The 25,214-nt window shown below is 50.2% G+C and overlaps 1 protein-coding gene across 33 annotated transcripts in view; it reads left to right on the top strand.

The window, feature by feature from the left end:
• EPB41L1 (erythrocyte membrane protein band 4.1 like 1) overlaps positions 1 to 22,710 on the top strand; it is a 136,729-nt gene extending 114,019 nt beyond the window's left edge. For 9 of the 33 annotated variants that reach the window (XM_082361880.1, XM_082361885.1, XM_082361909.1 and 6 more), the window contains 9 exons: positions 364 to 471; positions 1,518 to 1,928; positions 3,692 to 3,796; positions 5,849 to 5,932; positions 10,423 to 10,509; positions 11,276 to 11,359; positions 13,350 to 13,430; positions 13,736 to 13,852; positions 19,252 to 22,710. In XM_082361880.1, the coding sequence (XP_082218006.1) occupies positions 364 to 471; positions 1,518 to 1,928; positions 3,692 to 3,796; positions 5,849 to 5,932; positions 10,423 to 10,509; positions 11,276 to 11,359; positions 13,350 to 13,430; positions 13,736 to 13,852; positions 19,252 to 19,260 (1,086 nt within the window). In that variant the 3' untranslated portion in view covers positions 19,261 to 22,710. The remainder of the gene's footprint in view (positions 1 to 363; positions 472 to 1,517; positions 1,929 to 3,691; positions 3,797 to 5,848; positions 5,933 to 10,422; positions 10,510 to 11,275; positions 11,360 to 13,349; positions 13,431 to 13,735; positions 13,853 to 19,251) is intronic. The other 24 variants (XM_082361882.1, XM_082361886.1, XM_082361889.1 and 21 more) reach the window with 11 other exon arrangements.
• Positions 22,711 to 25,214: the final 2,504 nt, after the last annotated feature.

Genomic DNA, 25,214 nt, shown 5'->3' with positions numbered 1-25,214 from the left:
GGCCTGAGCGTAGCCCAGGCGGAATGACGGTTTCATCTGCTTGGCCCATGTTAGCTTAGCCACACAGACCCTCGGCTTTTGGTGTGACCTGGTGCCCGGAGGGTCACACAGCGCCGGTGGAGAAAGTGGCACCCCCTCCAGCAAACTACACATTTGCTTTGCCTTGCTGCCCGCACCTGCTGGGTTCCTACCGTTTTGCTTGGCTTGTCCAACGATCTTCCTTCATCCTTTCCCTTCCCTGGTGCTCCTGCCTTGGGGAAGCTGACAGTCCAGAGGTTTCCATCCTTCACTTCTGGCTCCCTCTCGGTCCTAGTGCCAAGTTCCTTTCTGCCTCCTTAAGACTAACTGTCTTCTCTAATCCAGAACAAACCCGGAGACGCGGTCAGGCAAGAGAAGCACGTTACCAGCTTAGCAGCGAATCCCCCAGGAAAGGGGGGGCACCTGAGATTCACCAGCCCCTCAGGCCCTCAGGTCTCTGCAGCCCCTCGGTGCCCTGATGACCTGGTCATCTTCGCCTGGCCAGGGTGCATCGCTGCCTTAGATTCCCCACCTGCTCTGGCAGCGCCTCTTGTGGCAGCTCAACTCTGGCTTGTCTGGAATGTGTCCTCACACCTCTCAACCTTCCAGAAACTGGCTAAATGGAGGCTTGTCTAGCAAGTGAATCTCTACGTGTACCGAGTCTCTAGAACCTGAAGCCAAGTACTTTAAAAATATTTGGTGGGGGTTAGATTGGTCTTCAAAAAGAATGTCGTAAAACAGCCAAAAATGTGTGTGGTGTTTAATCCCTGACAGGCCAGTTGAGAGGTATGTATGTCGGACAAGAGTTGCTGGTCCCCCTCCAGCACTTCCTTGGCCTGCTGTTGTCAATTACACTGATGGGACCAGAACCTCCACTCAACGGAGCTCAGGGTTGAAGTGATGTAGCACCCAGCTCCCAGGAATTACCCCGTGTTGCTCCTCCCCCTAGACGATGCTGACCCCTCCCACAGAGACTCAGTGGAATTGACAAACCGTGTTGGCTTCCTCTTTGTTCCTCAAAGCTCTTGGCTCCAGCCTCTCTGCCTCCCTGTCCTGGGTGGTCCTGAATCCCTGGGTCTCCCTCCTTGGTTTTTGCCTCCTTGATGTCCGCCTGCACGGATGGGCCTGGGGTCCGGGCTCCCATCCCTGCCTTGTGCGCAGTGCCGCTTCTGATAAGCTCCCAGATCCAAACCTTGGATGGGGCCTCCTGTCCAGAACCAACTGGCAGGATGTGTGCTTTGTACTTGCTTCTGCCGTCAGCCGGAGACCCTCGGAAAGGAGTGTCCTCACTCTTGAGAAGTGTTCTTTTTCTTTTTTTAAAGCTTATTATGGTGTCAAAGAACCTTTCCGGGGGTGTTTTTCTTTTCCTGACCTGCACTTCCATTTGGGGCATCGAATGGCCCCGAGATTTCTTCTGTCATTCACCATCTTGATTTCTCTCTTTCTCTCTCTCTCCCCCCACCCCACACCCCCATTCCTTTGATTTTACCTGGCCATAGAGAGCAGGGCTGAGGGAGGGCTCCGAGGAGAAAGTCAAACCGCCACGGCCCAGGGCCCCAGAGAGTGACACGGGAGACGAGGACCAGGACCAGGAGAGGGACGCGGTGTTCCTGAAGGACAACCACCTGGCCATTGAGCGTAAGTGCTCCAGCATCACGGTCAGCTCCACGTCCAGCCTGGAGGCCGAGGTCGACTTCACAGTCATCGGCGACTACCACGGCAGCGCCTTCGAAGACTTCTCCCGCAGCCTGCCTGAGCTTGACCGAGACAAAAGTGACTCAGAAACCGAGGGCCTGGTGTTCTCCCGGGATCTCAGCAAACGGGGCCCGAGCCAGGATGATGAGTCTGGGAGCATCGAGGACAGCCCGGACCGAGGGGCCTGCTCCACCCCGGATATGCCCCAGTTCGAGGTACAGTGGAGCATCATCGGGACCCGGGCCCACCGGGCACTGCATGTTCAGAGGGCCCTGGGCCATGTGTGAGAAGACTGAGCCACCAGCCTGAAGCTCTGTTCCGTGTTGCATGACCGCCCCTCCGCAGAACAGCATGGTTCTGTGCTCGCATGTTCGGCGGCTCGGTTTACCCCTAACGTGCACTCCCGGGCGCTTTAACCCTGTGATCCCATCTCTTGCCTGAGGTCAAGTGATGACAGGCAGTCTGGTCCTACTCGACTCCTCCTCCCCCTGTCTGTGTTGCATGGCACCTGCAGAGACCGTGTGCTTGTGGACTCACGGGGGCGCCTGCCGCCTGCTCTGAAAGCCACATGGTGTTTTCTGATCCCGGCCCTGGCTCCTCTCCGCAGGGCCTGGGGTCTTGGGGTAGCGGTGGAAACTCCTAGAGAAGAGGAAACGTCATCACCTGGGGGACACAGGGGTAGACTGTGTCTGGGCGTCTCTGCTCCCTGTCCTTCTTTCAGAGGATCTTTGTTCACATTATTCCTTTGCTCTCCCACGTCTTCCAGCCCCAGCTACCTCCCACATTCCAGGCATTGAAACAGGAGCTCATCTACTCTGGGCTTTCACTCCATGCTGTACCCTCTGGAGAAGGTGTCTCCTCCCTTTCTCTGCCTTGCAAACTTGTCACATTCCAGGGCCAAGTTCAGATAGCACTTAACCTAGCAAACGCTTTCCTGACAACCCTGGGCAGAAGTGTTGCTCCCTGCTCGGCCCCCTCGCTCTGCAATGCTTCTGCTTCCAGCGGTATCACAAGTAGTCAGGTTACTGGCTGACAGGTCTGCTTTCCTACCAGGTGGCAGCTCCACTAAGCTTGCACATTCCAGGCACTAATAATGATTAACTGAATGAATGGCTAGATCTCTGAGTTACAACCATCTAGAAGAATCCCCTCTTAACCACCCTCCCAACAAGCTAACTTTCATTCATTCATTCAGCTCACATATGTTAGCACCTGCTGTGTGTATAGCCATGAACTAGGTTCGATGGAGGACTCAGAAGAAACTAATCATTTAACATAAGACTTCTAGAGGAGGGGTTGGAAACTGGTGGCCCTGGGCCAAATCTAGCTGGCAGATGTGTTTTCTTTGACTTTGATTTAAAAATCAGGACATTGAATATAAAATCCAGGGATTTTTTTTTATATCATTAAAAAAAAAAAATCAGATGATCCGGTCACTCAGGCCAAACCTGAGTGGACCCCATGTGCTCTCCAGTTCACCCCGGTCCTCAACAAGCCGGCCTCACTCGTTTACATCTCCTGCCTGGCCCCACCGCCCGGGCCTCCAGGTGTGACTCCTTCTCTAAAGAACAGTTCAGAGAAAGCAGCTGGGAGGTGGTGGCATAACCACTGAAGTCATTCAGGACTATGTATATCAGGAAAATGCTGAGTGTGGGGCCCGGCACAGAGCATGTTAACTGAATGGTGAACGTTCTCTTAATGGTAGCCTGAAACCCAGCATGCAGCCACCACGAGGTGGTATGGCGACAGGGTCACGGGCAGGCTGTCCGGGTGCTGCTGGTGGTTCTGGCTCCCCTCTTGGGCTGTTTGTCTGTGACATCACACCAGGCCTCTTTGGCCTTGGCCTTCAACCCCCTCTGGAGACTTGGTCAGCGGCAGTGGTGGGAGATAACCTGCTGACCCTACGCTGCAGTTGCCTGTGAGTAGGAGTCGTGCCGGGGCTTGAGATACAGAGTGTTCTTCCCTCATCTGCCTACAGCCCGTGAAAACGGAAACCATGACAGTCAGCAGCCTGGCTATCAGGAAGAAGATCGAGCCGGAGGCTGTACTGCAGACCAGAGTTGCCACTGTGGACACCACCCAGGTAACCTGTGCCTTCCTGTGCACGCTGAGCCTAGGTACTGGGCATTTAAGGGTGGGGTCCCCATCATGGCCAAGCCCCTTGGCCAACTCTTGCTGCCTTGGCTCCCCCGGAGCCACCATTTTAACCCTGATGCTCTTCTGAGCTTCATTGTCCTCCCTGAGCTCCGGGTGTGGGTGGTGGGATGGGTTCTTATCCTGGCCAGACGACACCTCTTAAAGCCTCAGTGTTCCCATCTGTAAAATGGGGAGGGTCATGTCTCCCTCATCCTCCTGGGAGTGTTATAAGGACTAGCGGTTAGTGGATTAGACCATGGCTTTCAGATCGCTTGAAGGAGGTGGAGAGGTTTCTTAAGATATCCCAGGGGAAGAGGAGCGAGAACCCAATTCAGCTTGGGTCAGAGCAGCTCACATTGGGTCATTTTTTTGTGTGTGCATGGGGGTTCCACATCAGATTGACAAAATGAACAAACTGAAAAAAAAGATAAAACGTCGTCTGTCTTAGCAAGATGAAACATACTCAGTCCCCTGGAGAAGCTGTTGTAAATAGACACAGGTGCATTACTTACAGTGCATTTCCTAAGTTCCTTTTGTGGCTTTTAAGCTTTGAAAATGGAGACTAAGGGTCTGATAGATGCCCTCTTGGTTCTTTCTGGCCAGAGGAACCGCAGTGCTGGGGACTTTTTTGCCTTGGAGACCAGTCTTTGTCTTAAGAACTAAGGAAAGATGTAAATCTACAAAATGTGGGCAACTCTGTCATTTCCAGAATTTTTTCTCTCACTTTTATAACATGCATAGAGGTTTATGAGGCTGCTAGTGCAGCTGTCAAGACTCTTGAGTTCTGACAAGCTGTGTGACCCCGGGTCATCTTACTCCCTCTCTGCTCTATTTTGTTTTAGTAACGTGTGTTGGTTTTGTTTTTATACAGAGAAATACAAAGAAAACTAAAAATGGCCCCAAATTTTACAGCTCAGTAACCCCTATTGACATCAAAACAAAATAACAACAAAATATTCACAGTTATGAAATTCAAACAGAACAAAATGAATTTTTTTCTTGTGAGTCCTCCTAGAAAAAAGATATATGCACATACCAACATATGTCCTTATATCTCTAGGTATTTAAATTTTTTACACAAAAGAGATCATTCTCTTTTACACTTTACCTTTTTTCTTTTTAAAATAAATTTATTTATTTATTTTTGGCTGCGTTGGGTCTTTGTTGCTGCGCACGGGCTTTCTCTAGTTGCGGCGAGAGGGGGCTACTCTTCGTTGTCGTGTGTGGGCTTCTCATCGCGGTGGCTTATTGCGGAGCACAAGCTCTATGTGCACGGACTTCAGTAGTTGAGGCATGTGGGCTCAGTAGCTGTGGCTCGAGGGCTCTAGAGCGCAGGCTCAGTAGGTGTGGTGCACAGGTTTAGCTGCTCCACGTCATGTGGGATCTTCCTGGACGAGGGATCGAACCCGTGTACCCTGCGTTGGCAGGCGGATTCTTAACCACTGAGCCACCAGGGAAGTCCCTACCTTTTTTTCTTATTACTTACCTTGGAGATCACTCCATGTTGGCACATGTGGCCCCACCTCACTCTCCTTGTTCCCCCTTAGGAGTGGATCCTGATTTAGCATGCCTTTATCACCCATCAATGGACCTGTGATGGTTTTTGTCTTTTGCAGTTAATGTTGAATGCTGCAGTGAACTTTTTTGTTCAGACTTCCTGGCGAAACTTTCAAAGTTTATGCCTGAAGGGTGAATCTCTAGCAATGGGCTCGCTCAGTCAAAGAATACAGGCATTGAAATTTGGATAGAATGTATCAAATTATCTGGGATTATTTTCCCTTTGTGAAATAAAATGATTGGAATGAGCTGGAGGACCTGTGAGGCCCCTTTGTAGTTTGGTCTGTGTGTGGACGTACCCCCTCCCCAAGTGCATGTTTGCTCACACTGCCTGTCACTTGGTACCTGGGGATGCCACGAGCCCAGGTGGCAGATGTTGCAGGCGTATCTGGTACTCTCTCTCTCTCTCTCTTCCCTCTCTAATAACTCCTCCTCTGGCCAGCAGGTTGACGGGACTGCCCCAGGGGGTAAGGAGTTCATAACAACTACTCCCTCCATCACCACGGAGACCATATCAACCACCATGGTAAGTAGGACCCGAGACCTCCCTCTCTGACCAGCTCCATTGCCCCTGAAACAGCCAGATAACAAGCTAACCTCGCCAGCTATGGCAGGAAGTCCTCATCCGCCCTCACAGCATCAGGTGTGGCACACACAGTCAAACTTTCATTGTCTGACACACAGTCAAACTTTTATTGACTGGCCACAGGACATCCAGTCAGACCTGTTTTGCAAATTGAATAATGTAGGAGGTGGCATCCCTGAGTCTCAGTCATCTGGACCATCTCAGCTACGGCAGGGATAAAGAGAGGATGGTACTATTTGATTAACTGACTGTCGGCAACACAGGAGGATTGTGCCTGAAAGTCCTCCCTGAGTGAGGTCCATCCTCCTGGCAGCCATGGCTCAGGATTTGGGACTGTGTCTTGAGGGACCCTGTGGTTCTGCTACCTATTTGCTGCCTGACCCATGAAGGAAGGTCTTTAGGTGTCCTCATCTGTAAAATGGGAGTACTCCCCATTCTGCCTGGTTCACAGGCTCTTAAGAGAGTTCAGTAACATCAGATTCTTCAAATGATGACACAGCACAGCTAGCATTCAGCCACAGGTTATGATACCATGCAGTGCGCTCATGGGGTAAAACCAGAGCTGTGAAGTGGATGCTCTTTTTTCCCACCCTTTACAGATGAGGAAAATGAAGTTCAGAGAGGTACAGTGACTTACCCAAGGTCACACAACCAATACGTGGTAGAACCAGGTCAAACCCAGGCATTCTGATTCCGGAAGCCCCACTGTCCACCTCAACCACTCTGCTCCCTCATCCTGACCGTTGTGAACAGTGGCTGCGTGGGGCTGGGGCTGGGGCTGGGGCCAAGCAGGTATCAGTGCCTGGACCAGATCTGTCTTGAGCTGTGGGAGGTTGTTTTCAAATGCTTTCTCTTGCCAAACCCCTGATATGCACATAGGAAGAAAATTACATTAATTTAGACTACCCAGCAGGAAGGTTTTGAGTAAACAAAGATTTTAAGAGAAATAAGCCCAAACCAGTTACCAGCTTGCACACTCTCCCCTGGTCACTCAGTTCCTCCTCTCCCCTCACCCCTTCACCACATGGCATCAGGATGCTTATCGGGCTAAATGTAAATTCGTACCATGGTGAGCAGGCAGTCATATCATTCATTTACTCATCCATCCATCCATCCATTCATTTGTTCTAAAAACATTTCTTAATCTCTACTCTGCCCAGTATGGGGAGTTGAAGAAAAGATACTGCCTGTTAGAACTCATTCATCGAAATAATAATCACAGGCACATCTAATGGGCTGTGCCTTTGTGTTTAGGTCCTGGGCACACAGTGGTGAACAAGGTCCAGCTCTCCCACTTCCTGGCTGGATGACCTAGGGCAAGTTACCCAAACCTTTCCAGACCTCAGTTTCCACTTCTGGAAAATGGAATGAGGGGAAATAATAGCATATCCCCCAAAGGGTTGATGTGAGGCTAAACTAAGGTAATCTATGCAAAGCCTTCCAAAGAGTGCCTGGCACATTACAAGTGATCTGTAAATGTGAGTGGCCGTTATTTTTTCCTGCCTTTCCTAGGGGGCATAGGGTGTGGAGTGACACTGTAGGAGCTGGGGAAGGCTTTATCTAGGCGGTGACATCTGAGCTATTCTTGAAGGATAAATTAGGGTGCAGTCACGGGAGGAGGTCTCCTAGGCTGTGGGAACAGCAGATGTAAAAGCAAGGATGTGAAGGAGCATAGCATTTAGGGAAAGGAAGTGGTCAGTGAGGCAAGATGTCAAGCGTGTGGAGGGGGAGCAGGGGGAGAAGAGGCTGGAAAGGAAGGCTGGGCCAGGGCTTGAAGGGCCTCGAATGCCATGTATGAAGTTCCAACTTCATCCTGGAGACCATGGAGAATCACTTCGACTTTTTAAGTAGGGGCATGATGTCATCAGATATGTGTTTCTGTGTTTTAGAAAGATTACTCTAGCAGCCCGTGTGGAACATGCCTGAAGCAAAAAATTCCTTCCCTTGGGGACGTGGGTCCCATTTTTATTCTCCTTCCTTCCTTCCCCTCCTCCCTCCTTCCCTCCCTCCTTCCTTCCTTCAGCAAATATTTATTGAACACCCACGATGTGTGAAGTAGTGTGCCAGGCGCTGTGAATCCAGCTCCGCGGGAGACAGACAGCATCTCTGAGCCCACATTCTACTGGGAGAGACGGGAAGAGCAGGCAGGGAACTAGTTTAGGGGCGGGGGCAGGGCCAGGGTGCGAGGAGTTGGAGGCTGACCAGGAGGTCAGGGTTGAGGGTGCCTGGAGGGAGGAAAGTACAGGATTGGGTCACTGGTAGAACGTTCAGGTGATAGGAGGAAAGACGGGCCACGACGCCGCTCACCAGCCCTGCTGGTCTCCGAGCGAGCGCGGCCCTGGGAACCTGTTAGAGAGGAAGTTCCCAGGCCCCGCCCCAGACCTATTGACTCAAAAGCTCCGGGGCGGGGCCTAGGGGGGGGGGTCTCTCTTTTCACAAGCCCTCCAGGTGACACCCCTCAAGTCTGAGAAGCGCTAATAGGAACAAGGAGCACGGGGTGGGGTGCTTTTTAGCGGCACATGTGTGTCGGGGGTGGGAGGCAGCGAATTCCATTCTGGGTCTGATGAGTCTGAGGCGCCTGGGGGACGTTTCCAGGGGAAAGTGTCTAGGAGACATTGGTTTTCAAGTCTAGGGTTCAAGAAAGATCTGAGCTACAGATAAAGCGAGAGGAGACAGTGGCCTCGATGAGGCAGTGGAAGCCTTGAGTGGCTGAGGCGGCCCAGAGAGGGGCGGCGAGGAGGAGAGCCCGGAGTCCGCCGGAGGAAGGGCCGGGGGCGGAGATAGGGGTGTCACCTTAGCCACGGAGAGGGGCTGCGCCTCCTAGAGGCGGGAGAGGGGACTGGCTGAAGATACCGGAGAGGCAGGTGGAGCAGCTGGCACCTTGTTCTGGAATGACCTGTGTCCCCATCAGTGTGAACGTGGAGGTGAGGCTTTTCCGGGAAAGAGGGGTCAATGGGAGAAGAAGAAGCTTGAGGAGAGAAGGGCCTGGAGGGACAATAGGATTCAAAGGGGCTAGTGGCTATTTCCTACCCTGGGAGAAAGGAAGCATTGAGCCTAGAAGGCTGCCCTTTTAAGGCCTGCTGCTGGGCCACATTCTGGGACTGCCTCTGAGAAAGTAAGTGCCTTGTGGATGGAATGCCAGGTAACCAGGTCACCGACAGCCTCAGCTGGAGGCAGGCCTCGGGGAAAGGTGGGGCGAAGATAGAGGGCTTCTGTCCTCACCCGTCCCCTGGCAGGCAGAGGTCCAGATCTAGTACCCTGCAGCCCACTGGGGAGCTGCAGAATGGACACAGCTTCTGGGCCCCTGGACAGACAAGGCTGAGCCCTGAGATGGGGCAGGAAGTAGGAGGTAGAGGCCAGCAGCTGGGCCCCTTCCAGATGTGGGCCAGTAAGTCTGGGACCAATTCCAGGAGTATCTAGCAGTTAGACTCCAAGGTAGGACCAGGAGAGCTGGCTCAAGGGCAGGTGTTCCAAGGGCAGAGTGGCATGGCAGAAGGAGTGCGTTGAATTTGGAGTCTGACCAACCTGGGTCTAAATCCAGGCTCTATCACTCACTTTCAGGAGGGCTTGAACAAGCCACTTAACATGCCCTGACCTTCCAGTTTCTCAACTATAAAACGAGAATATAAAAACAGTTTCCTATGGTTGTTCAGAGGCTTAAATGAGATCATGCATCCTTAACACAATACCTAGCACATAGCGAGTACTCAGAAAACAGTAGTTAGTATGTTCTTAGTAGCCAGCCTGTATTCCTATATTTACCTGACAGATTTCCGTTTGCAAAGCCCTTTCTCCTCTGTTATCTTCATAATGTCTCTGTGAGAGTGGGACAGGGGTCCCCTTTTTAAAAACTTTCTTAAGACTTTATTTTTTGAGAGCAGTTTTTCAGTTCGCAGCAAAATTGAGAGGAAGGTACAGAGATTTCCTGTAGACCCCCTGCCCCGGCACACACACAGCCCCCACCACCAACCCGTTATCAACACCCCTACCAGGATGGGACATTTGTTACCACTGATGAGCACACACTACAGGGGTCCCTTTATGTAGGTGAATCCATGAGGCCCAGAGAGCGGAAGTGGCTCCGTCCGGGTCACATGGCTGGAACGTGGCAGGGCCAGGACCAGAACCTGGATGTCTCGACTCCTTTGTTAGTGCTTCCAGGGGGCAACACCGCATCTTGTTCACCACAGTGTCCCTAACACCAGGCACTCAGTAAATGTTTGTTAAATGAGTGGGTAAGTGTGTAAGCATGTGTGTGAGCGAGCGAGGGATGAACAAGAGCAGACTGGACTGAACGATGCCTTCAGCTCTCTGCTTCTGATGTCACTATTCAATCTTGTGGCCATGAGAGCTGCATGGCCACGTGCTCCAGCCATCCTGAGGGCCCGCCCACCTGAGACCTGGCCCTCTGAGCACTATTGTTTCCCCAGGAGAACAGTCTCAAGTCCGGGAAGGGGGCAGCTGCCATGATCCCAGGCCCACAGACGGTGGCCACGGAAATCCGTTCTCTTTCTCCGGTAAGTGGGCAGGGCCAGCCCAGGCTAGGGGACTCCAGGCAGAGAATGTGGATGCAGGTCCACAGGTGGCCTGCAGCAAGTACGACGTAGAGCGTGGGAGGCTGCCCCTTTAAGTGCAACACCAGGAAATGGCATCACATTCAGATGCCCACAGGGCTCCCTGGTCCCCACCAGAGTCTCATCCATTGGTGGTGCCTGTGATGTGACAGCTGTTTTGCATCTGCTCTCCTTACTGACCAGGAGGAGCAATGGACTGGGAGTCCAGAAGCTTGGATTCTGGACCCAGCTCTGTTGGTGGCTGCCTCAATCGCCCAAGTGTGTCACTGTGAGGTCTCTTGCAGCTCCTGTGTTCTCCAAATCTGTTGTTTTCATCATTTAGTCCCAGAGAGAGCACATTCCCAGCCCTGACAGGGTGGGGGATTGGGAGGGCTCTGTTTCCACCTTGGATCCCTCTGTTCATTCTTCTAAGATGCCAGGATTCTTAAATTCTAGGGTCTTGTTAGGATTCTGGACCTCAGGGATCTCAGGTCCTAGGAATCTTAGATTCCAGGGTTTGAGGATTTCATGGGTCTAGCATTCTGAAGATTCCAGTATTCCTGAGTTCTTAGACTCAGTGGCTCAAAGCATCTTGGCTTCCAAACTTCACCTTCCTGGGACCCCCCCTCCCACCCCGACTCCTCACTTGGTTTACCCCACCCCCGCCCTCCTCCTGCAGAGTCCAGTGTCCTCACCTGAGCCCCGGGTGGGGGGTGGTTATATTCTGCAGATCATCGGGAAAGATGTCCTCACCAGCACCTACGGCGCCACCGCGGAAACCCTCTCCACCTCCACCACCACCCATGTTACCAAAGTGAGTAGCAGCAGGATGTCGTATGCCCCCAGCCTGGCTGTGGGGCTCGGGAAGGTCATTGCCATGGCTCTGCCTTGTAACGTGGACAGAGAAGACCTGCGGCATTCCCAGTTTCTGGAATGCTGTGAGCTTTGTTCTGTGATAAGGGTCGTCCTAGGCGCCCACCTGCCCTTCAGTGTTGACAACCAGGCTGGGGGGATGAGACCATCTCCTTGGAAGAAATTGTGAACCGTGGCGTTTGCGCCTTATAGATCCTAAGTGCTGGAGGGATTTAGAGGGGGGCAATTGAAGGAAGGCTCAAAGAATGAGGAAGGGTCTTCTGGAAAAAATGGGGTTTGTATAGGGTCTTGGGAAGCCAGGGTGGACTCGTGAGGGAGGATGCAGACGTTCTAAGCCACAGGGAAGATGGGAACAGAAACCGTGTGTTTGCTTATCCATTCACTGAGCAAATGTTAGTGAGCATCAACCTCACACTGGCCTCTGGCCTGAGGGCTGCTGGAGGGGCTGCAAGCAATGCACATGGGGAAACAGGAGAAGCGGTCTCTGTCAGGAAGAAGCAGCACGTAGGGGACGTAACTGGGAAATTAGGTTGGACTGGAGGTAGGGGAAGCAGAATAGAGACAAAAGACAAATTCCAGGACAAATGTGACAACAGAGGGTCTGAGTCTGAGAGCCATTGGAAAGCCATCAAGGTTTTCAAGATGGGGAGTGACCCAGTGAAAAGGGGTTTAAGGAGAGGAGATTAGGTCCACCAGGATGTGCAGGCAGATGGGAGAAAGAAGAGAGAGAGTTATGGAGAGACTAGGGATGGAGGGCCTGGTGCAGGATGAGGGGAGGAAGAGGCAGGGCCAAAGAAGGGAGACATTCCTGGTGAGACAGCTATGACTTAGCCCATGAGGACAGAGGGCTGAGGACAGGCTGGCCAGCATGTCCATGCCTGAGTGGCCAGGGCCCAGGGCAGGGATGGAGGCCAGGGAGCCAGGATGGGTTGGAGGTTTTGCTCAAGCATCAAAGGAGGAGTCTGGTAGGCAGCGCTGGCCCTTGATGAGCAGAGACTGTCCCAGCCCTGCCCACTCCCATGCAGCACGGTCCCCAGAAAGCACCCACTCCTACCAAAAGCATCAGTGAGCAATGATGACTTCACTGAAAGCTTTATGGGAAGGTGTTCCATCACACACCCCACTGCATACAGCTCAGATAACTCTTCTTCCCAAAGTCCCTCCTAGCCCTGCCATCTGGGAGCCCCCACCCCCCTCTTCTTTCTGTCCACTCCTGACCCCAGCTGGGGTTTCCCTTAGTCCCCGCCCGCCTTTAATATGCCAAGCAAGTAGATCCTGCCCCATCTTCTACTTCTAAACTTGCACCCGAGCCCCATCCCTTCAGAAAACAGTGGCGGTTTCAAGCATATGTATAAGCATCATCAATGCAGTTTTCTAGTATTGTTTGAAGTCATTTAAAGTAGAACCTTGTCACCATTCACATTTCATTCATGTGTTCATTCAACAAATCCGCATTTAGCACCTGCCCTGGTCAGGTTGGACAGGGGAGTGGGGGAGGAGGGGATCCAGAGATGAACAAAGCACAACCCCTGCCCTCATGGGCCCCAGCCTAGTGAGCAAGGCCAGGTCACACACACAACGTCAGAACAAGGCAGAGAGGCCCAGAACTGTGAGAGATATGAACTTGCCGCTCAGGGAGTACCGAGGCAGGAAGGAGGAAGGATCGCTCACCAGGGTCAGGGTGACAGCATTTGAACCGGGCGTGGAAGAGGTAGAGGGGGCAGCTTGGTAGTTGGGGGAGTGGCGGCAGCCAGGAAAGATGTGCAGTCAGAAGTCCCAAAACCAGAAAAAGGAAAAAACCGAGGGAGCTAGGAGAGAAGGCGACTGCTGGTTCCAGCCTTGCCCTTGAGGGATGCTTTGGACCGGTCCCCTGTCGAGGCTGCTGCCCCAGCAGGACCCAAGGCTGACCTCACCTCCCTCTCCCTCTGCAGACTGTGAAAGGAGGATTTTCTGAGACGAGGATCGAGAAGCGGATCATCATCACCGGGGACGAAGATGTCGATCAAGACCAGGTATGGGGATGCGGAGCATGGCTCCCAGTGGCACTGCCCAGGCCCCAGGCCCTCCCGTACTGGTTTACCCGTGGATGGCTGCATTTGTGAGCAGGGATGTCCACTTCCTACTGACCCTGTCCAGAGGAGAAGCCCTCAAGGGAGGGGCACTGAATGGGAGTCAGAAGGAGCCAGAAGACCTGAGCTGTGGCCTCTCCCCTTAACTCCTGGTCCTCAGCTGTGCGCTGGAAGGGCTTGTTGGTTTCCATGGCCTCTTCCGTATTCCACATGCTCTGACTCCTCACTTTGCCGTTCTTGTCCTCCAGGCCCTGGCTTTGGCCATCAAGGAGGCCAAACTGCAGCATCCTGACATGCTGGTAACCAAAGCTGTCGTATACAGAGAAACAGACCCATCCCCAGAGGAGAGGGACAAGAAGCCGCAGGTGAGGCTCATGGGGCTCAGCAGCCGGGAGACGGAGGAGAGAACGAGGTCCTCTGAGGGGCATTTCCATTTGAGGACCCACCAAGAGGCTTGGTCCCCAGCACAGCTCTGACCTCCCCAACCTTCCTGGTTTGGGGCTCCAAGTGGAGAGGTAGCTCCCTCAGATATGACGAATCAGAGTGCAGAGGGGAAGGAAGTCTGGTTCCTTGGTTTCTTTGGGGTTTCAGGCTCCAGACCCAGAAAAGTAAATCCAGAAGTGGTCAGAACAGGGGAGAGAGGATTGACAGTGGGTACTGAGGTGGGACAGACAGAGACAAGCATACCCTCACTGGCCATTGCCTGTAAGCTGGAAGTCAGAAAAAGTCCTGCCAGGCCCAGGGCCACATTCCTGTCCCTGACTCTCTGTCTCCATCACCAGTCACTGGATCTTGCCAGGGAGGAATTTTTTTTTTTTTTTAATTGAGGTATAGTTGATTTACAATGTTGTGCCAATTTTATTTTATTTTTTAATTTTTTTAATTGAAGTATAGTTGGTGCCAAGGAGGAATATGATGGCCAGAGCCCTTGATCCCATCTGTCTTGCTAGACTGGAAACCCTTCTCAGGCCACCTGGGGCGAGAATCTTAGGGACCCCAATCCTTACTCTTTCCTTTTGGGCTATCAGTGCCTTCGTGAATAAGAGGAATGAGATGGTGCTGGAGCAGAGAGGTCTTTTAGCAGCTGAAATTGGGGGAAGCTGGGGGAAGGGTTCTGGCCCCTCTAGAAATTAACTGAATTTTGTCAGACCAATAATAACAAAATCTCACAGACATTGAATTGAGTGAAATAAGTCAAACACAAAAAGTACATACAATGTGAGTCCATTCATAGGAAGTTCAAAAACAGGCCAAACTAATCAGCGATGATCAAAGTCTGAATATCGGTTCCTTCTGGGATGTGACATTGACAGGGAAGAGCCACAAAGGGAACTTCTAGGGTGCTGGAAATGTCAGCGTCTTGAACTGGGGTGGTTGCATGGGTGTATATATATATGAAAATGGGTCAAGCTCCACACTTAGATTTGTATACTTTACTTACTTCACACCGTATACCTCAATGAAAAATAAATGCATTTCAAAGTCCCCCACAAACAGCAGGTCTCCCTTTTGTCCTCTTCCCTGATGAAGAAACCCAGTGTTTTCTAGAAAGATACAGAATGTTTCTTTCTCATCCTTTGATTACCACCCCCTTCGTGTCAGAAGGAAAAGCACTGAACTTCCTGCAGTGATGGAAATGATTTTCTGTGCTGTGCAGTGTAGGAGCCACTAGCTGCACACGGCTGTTGAGCACTTGAAATTGGCTAATCTGAAATGATATGTACCTTGAGGGTAAAATAGGTACCAGACTTTAAAGATTACATATGGAAAAAGGAGTATAAAATAGCTCAATAATTTTTATATTGATTACATGTTAAATGATAATGTTTGGATATATTGGGTTAAGTAAAATACATTATTAAAATTAATCTCACCTGTTTCTTTTTACTCTTTTTCATGTAAATTAAAACATTTGAATTTTTAGAAATTAAAATTTTCTATATAGCTGGAAAATTTTAGAAAACCAGAAATACTAGAAAATTTAGAAAATACTGTCTAGAAAATCTATTATCTAAAAGATTTTAAATTCCGTCTGTGGCTTCATTTCTGTTGGATAGCACTGGTCTAGAAGATGTATAAATTGATCACGGGCAGAGCCTGCCTCCCAGCCTTCCTCAGACTTTCAAGTAAATTGTCACTCCTGTCCTCTCAGTTGCCCAGTTATTGTTGCTTTTTGTCCCCCAGATCTCAGAGTGGTAGAGTGTAGGTCACTTGCCAAGCTGGTGCTGGGCTGGCAGTATCACCTGGGGAACACAGATACTAGAAAACTATTGCCATAAAGTCTGACTTGGAAGTGCTGGGCCAGGACCTGGGAATCTTTATTTATACGTTGGTCCTTAGGAAGTCCATGTGCAGCCAGGTGTAGGAGCCACTGATGCAAAGAGCTCTGTGCTGGGAATCAGGACCTGACTCCAATCCCAGCCATCCTGCTGACTTGGCTGTGTGGCCATTGGGGTCTCAGTTTCCTCATTTGCAAAAGGAAGAGATGGACAAGCCCCCTTCCAGTTATGTACAGTCCTCTGGCTGTTTGTTTGCGTTCCTAGCTTCTCGTATCTTCTCCATTCCCCATCTCACTCCTCCTCATCTTTCCTGGGGCATCCCAGCCAGCCCCCCAGGCTCCTGCCTGCCCGCGTTCCCTGGCCATTTGGAGCTCTCATCCCAGCCTCCACGTCCTGCCTACCCCATGCAGTCTTTCACATCTGCCCACCTCACTGCTCCCTTTGAGGTCTCATTCCCTCCTCCTCGCCCCTCTTTTAGTCCTTTCTTTGCTGCCATTGTCGCACGCATCACCACACACCCTCTCTCTCTCTTTTGGATCCTTCTGTAAAGGTCACCTTGTTATGTTGTCCTGGAGAAACAGAAGTTTCTCCCTTGCCTTTTCTGCCCACCTGCTTTCCCATTAGTTATCGCCAAGTAGGAACCACCTCTGACTTTTAATATAGTCAGACTCACTACTTCTGGGGGAGAGGTCTTCTCTGAATTAGAAAACTCTTTTTTAAAGTACTTGAAAAGTGTTGGTTTGATGGATGGATGCATCTTGGCACCCGGGATGATAGTCTTGACTCGAGTCTCAGTCCTGACCTTTATTAGCTGCGCAACTTTGAGCAAACAATTTAACCTTCTCGGCCTGTGTTTCCTCATCAGCCAAATGACAATGACAATGACATAGTAACAATTGCCATAACTTATGGAGTCCTTACACTCTTCCAGGCACCTGGCTGTGCACTAGGCACAGTACTGTCACCTGCTCATTCATTTTACAAAGAAGGGAACTGAAGCTCTGAGATGTTAGGCGATTTGCTCACACATTTGGAGCTGGGAACACAAAGAATTGGTTAGAGAGTCAAACCTCATCTGTTAGACCCCAAAGCTGCCTTATGGCCTTAATCTCCTGACCACGCTGACTGTTCGCAGTATCTATCTCATAGGGTTACTGAGATCATACATCTACAGTAGTAAGCACCGTGCCTGGCACATAGTAAGTGCTCAATAAGAGTTAATTATGACTATCATTACTATTAACACAAAGTAAGCTAACAAAATGCTGCCCGTTTGGACTCTGCTGTAATAAACAGAAGAATACATGATCATACAGTATTGTTTAGATGTCCCCGGTCCTTCTGAAGTGTCTATGGGCTTTAGAAGATATCCCACAAACCCAGAATCATGTTTACACTGAGTTTTGGGCAGGCACTTTATTAATCGATGAGGAAACTTAAGGTGAAGCCGGCACTGTAAGAAAAAATCCTCAGCAAGTAGCAGAATGGAGTAGAAAGAACACACCTAGCTTTGGACTCAGAAAGTGTGCCCAGAGGAACCTGCCTGGGCCTCAGTTTTCTAATCTACAAAATGGAGTTAATCTATAAACTGGAGCTGCTGTAATAATTAAACAACATCTATGAGTGTCAGAGTCCTCTCAGGCTGCTATAACAGAACACCGTAGACTGGGTGGCTTAAACAACACACACTTAATATCTCACAGTTATGGGGTCTGGGAAGTCCAAGGTGAAGGTGCCAGCCAGTCTGGTTCCTGGTGAGACCCTCTTCTAGTTTGCAGACAGCCATCTTCTCTGTGTCCTCACGTGGTGGAGAGCAGAGAGAGAAGTTATCTCTCTCACGTCTCTTTTTATAAGGGCACTCATCCTATTTATGAGTGCCTTCTAAAGGCCCCGCTTCCATATACCATCACCTTGAGGGTTAGGGCTTCAACATGTGAATTTCAGGGGGACGTAAACATTCAGTCCATAGCAATGATGTACCAGGTGGTATCTCACATACAGAAGGTGCTCGGTGATGTGAAACTGCTTCCTTGTCCCAATAGTTTTGTCATGTTGAGGGGTTGATGAGAGCCCTGAGCAAGTCAGACCCTAAACTTCTATCACCAGCCTGGTGCACGAGGCCCTGTTTCCACGTGGGCATCCATCTTGCCAGTCTTCATCTTCTCTCCCCTGCCTGAATCCTCCAGGAACACCTGTCCCTGCTCCAGTAGATTTCTTTATGAAGTTCTTCCTCCTTGAAGTTCTTGCTGTGAGTGTGAAATCACACCCATCTTACAGTCTTCTCTTCTCTCCCTGCAACTCACAGGCCAGATGTGTGGCTTCTGCTCCATCTTTGTTCACTGGCCCGTCTCCTTCAGGCAAGACCTGTCTCCCAAACATTGCCAGCAAGAGGGCAGCATCCAGCCAGCTTCCCAGAGCTTTCTTACTTTCAAATTTTTAATTAAATGGGGGTGGGGATGACCTATTCCAAAGCAGGAGCCTAGGGTTCTCGTCTTGTTTCTGCCACCAACTTGCTAAGTCATTGAACCCTCTGGGCCTCAGTTTTCCCATTTGTCAAATGAGCTGAGAAGGATCAAATTTCTACAGCTCCGTTAGCACCTGATCATATGTAAGTGGCAAAGGACAGGGACAATATGCCACTTGTTAAATGGTTTGGGGTAGTTGCTGTGTGTCAGTCATGGTGTTGGCCCCTGGAAAGACAACAATAAGTAAAACACAGCCCTTGCCCTCAATGAGATCAAATAGTATGTGGTTAAGTTAACAACAATAGTAATAATAAGAACAGCCGGTATTTACTTGAATCCTCCCTACAACTTCGTGAGGTGGGACCCATTTTACAGAGGGAGCAACTAAGGTCTAAAGAGGTTAGGAAACTTGCCCAAGATGACAGAGCTAGTAGACTGTGGAATGGAATTTGAAACTAGGATTGTCTGATTTCAGAGCCCATGCGCCTTAACCTCTAAGTTTTGGAGTCAAACCTGAGTTAGAATCCAGACTCCAGTTTCTTTACTTAAACACTCCTCTCTGGGGTTTAACCCCCAGGACACAGCAGGCAGTGGCAAACAGAAGGGAAAGACAAAAAAAGAAGATCTGCAATCACGACTAAACATTTCTTAGAACTGAGAGCAGATAGGAAGACAAAATGAAATGAGTATAATCTTAGCTTTCAGTGTTCAAGGAAACTTGGACAAATTTTCCGGCCAAAGTAAAAGACCACCTGCCTGGAAACAACCCAGCAAACATGCATGGCCTTTGGAGTCAGAGAGTCAGACAGAAGTGGCTTCAGTTCTCAGCGGCCACTTTCTTACAAGCTGTGTGGCCTTGGACAAGTCAGTCTATCTTCCTGAGTCATAATAAAGGGCACACGGTAAAGATAGGGAAAACAACCTCTTGCCATGTATTTAAAGATGAGTGACAAAAGTTACTAACTCTTCTTGTCCTCCTCCTTCCTTGGCATCTCCTCCCCGCAATGCCTCTGGCTTCAGGAATCCTGACCTCTGTGAAGAGTTGCTGGCGTTTCTGGTCCAACCCAAGCCAGAGAACCGTAAAGAAGGGGCCTTCATTCTGGATTCTCCAACTGAACACCGACGTCCCAGCTGCGACGTACTGTCCCTGATGAGAGACTGGGAAAGGAAAAGCATATATATATAGATATATATAGATATAGATATATATACAGGAAACATCACGTCCTTGCACTGCTGCCGGGGCTGGCCGAGCATTCGGCCGACAGCAACGGCCAACATCTGAACGCCTACATTTCCTGTGCAGACAAATTGAAGAATTGGTAGGATTGTTCAGGAAAAAAAAAATTATAACAACAATAATCCCTTGCTCCTCCCCCCTCACCCCCTGCCGCGCCTGTCCCACCCCCCCTTGAAGCCCCGCGGAACAACCAAGGCAAGCCAGACCACGCTGATTGTAGAAGTACAATGCGACCCGGGTTCTACACGTTCCATTCAGTGGACGAGCATTCCATTTCTTTTTCTCCTGCGTCTGTTGCCCACTCAAATGCAAAGGAAAACACTTTTGCAGCCAAGCAAGAGAAGCTGCAGCAGCAAGACACGCCCTGCCAAACGTTTTCCAAGAAAGAGAGAAAATTCCCTGCTCGGAAAGGAGGAGGAGGAACACTAGATTCTTATTTTTTGGGTCTTGACACTGGGCTGCAAAATCCACCTTCCTTTCTTCCGCCTCCCCTCCCCGTCGACTGTCACACATCTTGTCAGTCATTTTCTGTCTGGGTTCCCTCCTCCCTCTCCCCCACCCCACCCCCGCCTCACCTTCTGTGTCCTGGTCCTGCTGAGGGCCACTGCAGATGACTCTCATTGGAAGCGAGAAAAAGCAAAGCAAAGCAAGAATGTGAAACCAAGCCACAGGAGGTGAAGTAGACATTGTATGTTATGGGTTCTCATTATGAAGGTGCAGCTCGTAGATTTGTATGGATGTGCTTTTAAGTTATGTATATTACATATAACAGGAAACAAATATTAAAATAAACAGTGCTGGTAAGTATGAAGCTGACATTTTAAAGTTATAATTATCTGACTGTGATTGATGTATCCCAAGGTTCCTAGATCTCACCGAACCGACCCTGCCAAGGAGACCCGGACTCTGGCTGTGGGTCGCTCACAGTAGGAGCTGGTTCAGTGTAGAAATACAGTGTGTGGTGTTTGTAATTGATTGATGGGTGGGGAGGGGCGGGGCCCCCAGGTGGAGAGGCAGGGATTTTGGCAAGAAGGAAGCAACACGAGTGTGGTTCAAGATGCCTTCTTCCCCCTGGGCAGTAGCGACTGGGGGCTGGTTTGTGCTCAGGCGTGGGGTCCAGGGTTAGGATTCTGCTGCACAGGTCTCCCGGCTCAGCGCCCCCGCCTCCCTAGGAGGCTTGCCTCCTTTCTCAATCTCTCTTTGTTTTGCCACGTCTTGCCTTTTCCTGACCGCATTGTGACAGCTAACTCCCATCCCGAGGGAGGTGACGTACCCAGCTGCCGCGGAAGACGGTGGCTTCCACCTGGCTGTCTGAACACCCCCAGCCCAGTCTTCTCCTTTACCACTCCTGTATTCTGTCTGAATCATTCTCTGCTTCCTGGGCCAAAGCAGCCATGGTAGAGACTGAGCACAGGGCAGGCCCTGATAGGTCACAACCGCACTCCCAAAGGCTTCGCCTGCCCCAGAGTAAGCTGAGGAGGATCTACGTATAAGACCCTGGCTTTAGAGACCTCGCCTTCAGTCGGCGTCTGCGCTCTGAGCCTGTGCCCTCGGAGTCCCAAAAATGGCCTTGAGACCACAGAAGCCCTTGGAGAAGACCCCCATCAAAAGCTTGGCATTGCCCTCTGGCACACGTGGGCTTTCCTGACACAAGCTGCTTCCCTGAGCTTAATGAGGCCCCTTCTGAGAGAGTTTTTCCCCACTGCCCTTTAATTTCTCAGTCCCATTTCATTTCCCCCATCCTGCTTCTAAAGCAGGCGATAAATTCACTCAACAAATATTTATTGAGTACTTACTTGTGCCAGGCACTGTCATTAGGCTCAAGGAGAAAGCGTGGGGGGAGCAGAGGACCTGGGAAGACCCCTGAGCCAGCCTTACATCTCTAACCCCTCTGAGAACACTTCCGAATTCTCTCCAATTATCAGACATTGCCTAGGGATGTCCCAGAGAGGGGCTTGGCTTGCTTATTAGTTACCCCAGTGACACACATGCTTAGCTGCTTAACTGGTGCTGACCTGAGGCAGGACAAGAAACCAGAACAGTGTTTGCCTCTGTAGGCAGAAATGGGATGGAGAGAGGGTGGAGAGAGCCCCGCACCTGGGGCTCAGGTGGCACAGTCAGCCACATCCCCTCCGGGGCAGGCTGGTGGCCCACTCCGACTCCCCCTGAGAGCGAAGGCACACTTTGAATGCACCAGGTTCTTTTTACGGTCCTGGGAGAGAAGCCACAGAGCCTCCTTCCTGTCCTCCTCAGCCTGAGAGCCCCCACTGTTTCTGGGCCAAGAGCTGGAGTGGCTCCACCCTCTCCGGGCCACCTGGAATTGGGCTCAGGCATCCCTGTCTTTGCAGGAACCAGGTGTCCTGAGCGCACAGGACATACCTCAGAGAGAGAATATTTGTTCTGGGTTCTGTGCCTGCCTTTAGACCCTAAGTGTGTGGCTTTAGGGCAGGGAAGATGTGACCAGGCTTAGCTTGTGGGCCAGCCAGGGTTTGTGGAGCTCTCCATCCCACAGATGTTCTGACCTTCCGCCGAGAGGCAGGCAGTGCCAGCAGGGAGGAGGGGAGCTGCAAAGCTGAAATCTAGGGCACTGTTTCCTCCCCATCCTCCTCTTCATAGGGAATATAGACGTTTGTCTTGTCTGTCTTCAACCTACTTTTCCTTTTTACATTTCTCATCCTTTCTGTGCCACCTCTCCACCCAGGAGACCATGTAGCATGGTGGAAAAAGTCCTGGAGGGCAGTCAGGAGTTCTGGGTGGCCATCCTGGCTCAATCCCTAACTCACCACGTGCCATTGAGCTAGTCCCATTCCCGCTTCGGGGCCTCAGTTTCCTCACGTGCAAAACGAAGAGGATAAAGCAGAGGCTCTCCATGACCTTTTGCCACTCTGCCAGCCTACAGATCTTTGTTTTCCCTTCTTTTGCTTTCTTGGGACCTTTTCCATCTGAGGGTATAGGAAGTGCCAAGACCTGTTTCAGTTTTTGAATCCTGCAAGCACATTCCAAGACTGGCCTGAAATTGCATGAACAACATCACTCTAAATATATACATTTTTTTTTTTTTTTCCAAAAGCACCTTCCCAACCAACTGCGATGCTGTCCTGGTCCTTTTTACTCGCACCCTTCTCTCCTCTCTTGTCCCCGCGCTCCCCCACCTCAGTGCTCCGTGCTGTATGCGTGTGCTCTCTGTTCTTGTATACTCAATAAAAGTGAAATAAATGTGTTTGATGCTGAACCACAAACTGCCTCGGCATCTCTCTCTCTGTCTCTGACCTAGGCTACCAGTACAAGTTGGCATTGTGGGAAGGGCTAAAGCTGGGTGGAGAGATCCCAACTGGGACACTTTCATTCAACCTACAACACTTTCATTCAAATATTTGCAGATCCCAGTGTGGTCCAGGTCTTGGCTTTGGCTTTACACGTACAACAAGAAATAAGACAAAGCCCCTGACCTCCAGGAGCTCACAGGCTAGTGGAGGAAACTGATAACAAAACAGGCGAGCACTCAAAGATGATTCCAGAGTGGTCAGCACCAGGAAGGAAATGCATCAGGGAAGGGAATCGTCACTGAAGGAGACCACTTTAAATAAGGTGGCCAGTTATGGCCTCCCTGAGGACATGATTTTTGAGCTGAATGAAGAGAAAGATCGAGTAAGGTGAAGAACTTGGGTGAGAGCATTCTAGGCAGCAGGAAGTGTAGGCATGCGGACCCAGGACACAGAGGGGCTTGGTGTGTGGAGACACGCTTGAAAGAAGAGCACCGCCATTGGGGTCTTTTCCTACATCCTCATTCATGGGAGCCGAGTGGATAATGTATACAGCAAATGTTGCCATATCCCCATACATGCTACCCGTCCCGACATTGACATCATTTTTCTTTCAATTGACTCTCTGTAAAAAAAAAAAAAAAAAAAAAATTAAAAAGGAAACTATATTACTTCCACAAATGAAAAACTAGCATCACTTGGCAAAGGAAGGAGGTCTTCATAAAAGTAAATGCAAAAATATTAAAATTTAAAAACCATAATCCATGTGAAACCTAAATGTGTCCCTTGGGCTACCTGAGGTGCATGTACCAGCACTTTGCTTTCATTCTACCAGACAACTCACCCCAAACCACCTTTCTTTACTACCCCAAATCTCACAAGCAAGAACCACTGCTAACTCTTTGGTCCATTTTCTTCCAGTCTTTTCTCATGTATATGTATTTTATCAGAGTTGAAGTCACCTTGTACATGCTGTTCTAAACACTTTTTTGGTGGGGAGGCTGTGACGCAAGGCATGCGGGATCTTAGTTCCCCAGCCAGGGATCGAACCTGGGCCCCCTGCGGGGGAAGCCCGGAGTTCTAACGACTGGACCACCAGGGAAGTCCCCCATTCTAAATACTTTTAAAAACTTAAATCCTGAGCATTTCCCTATAACTTCAAACACTAAATACTGTCTTTTCTTTTTAAAGGTAATTCATTAAATGCTACAAAATGCTATGCAGTGAAAAGCAATTCTTCAACTCTCTCCAGACTCCTGTCCATTGTCAGAGGCAATTGCTTCCAGGAGTTTTGTGAATCCTTCCCTGAATTTTCCCTGTAGGTTTCCTTTAGTTATCTGTCACACCTGGGGTCCTGGAATAGGACAAGGTTTGCAAACCTTGGGTTCCCACCCACCCTGGATCTGTGTCTCTGTCTCCCATAAATACAGAGTCAGCCTCCAAGCTGCTTAGGAATAACCTGGCTGATTCATTTAGATCAGTGACTCTTAACTTTTCTGTGTGTGTGTGTGTGTGCATGTGTGTGACTTTGTCCCTCAAGGAACATTTAGCAATGTTTGGAGATATTTTTGGTTGTCACAGCTGAGAGGTGCTACTAGCGTACAGTGGGTAGAGACCAGGGATGCTGCTAAACATCCTACAACACACAAGACAGCAGCCCTACAGCAAAGAATTATCCAGCCCGGAATCTCAATAGTACCAAGGTTGAGAAACCTGGTCTGGGTGGACATGCAACCCACCAGCTGGGATTCCTGGGCTACCATCTACGGTTCCTGTGCCCATAGTTCAGTGTCCTGAAGTCTCAGAAGATGGTGAGTCCTGCTAGAATAGGGAGCTCTGAAAACAGACCAAGGAGCTCAGCACCTAAGGCTGGAAATGGGGAGGGTTGGGGAGGGAGCTGAGCTTCTTCATGCAGGAAATGGAACTGACATGACAGACAGATTGACATGCATGACTGTGACTGATGGAGGCCATATCTGGCTAATCCAGCAGCAGCTCATTGTGATCAACCATGACTGCAGGGCCCGGTCTAGTCTGTAACCCACTAAGAGATGAATTTTGACTGAGACAGATTGGCATGCCCAGCTGTCACTGAGGAAGTGTGACAGGCAAGCTAAAGAGCAGCAGCATGGGGACAAGAACAGACAGTCACCAGTCAGACCTTGGTTTGCCTCCTAGCCCGGCCACTCTGGCTGTGTAACCTCTTTGAGCCTCAGTTTTCTCTTCTGCACATTGGAATGCTAAGTCTGCTGAGTAGGGTTAGTGCAAGGATTAGAAATCATACTCCAAGTGGCCTGCCCTATGGATTTTGGACTTACCTAGGCAGCCCTCACAATCATGTAAGCCAATTTCTTGTAATAAAGCTCTTATATACCTCCTGTTGGCTCTGCCTCTTTGGTTGAACCCTGACTGATACAACCACCCAGCACAGGGCTAGGCTCCAAAATAGAAGCCATTAATTAATAAAGAATTACCATCAT

This window comes from Balaenoptera borealis (genome assembly GCF_965194805.1).
Source record: "Balaenoptera borealis genome assembly, chromosome: 16".
NCBI lineage: Eukaryota > Metazoa > Chordata > Mammalia > Artiodactyla > Balaenopteridae > Balaenoptera > Balaenoptera borealis.
This window is presented reverse-complemented; position numbering and strand designations above follow the sequence as displayed.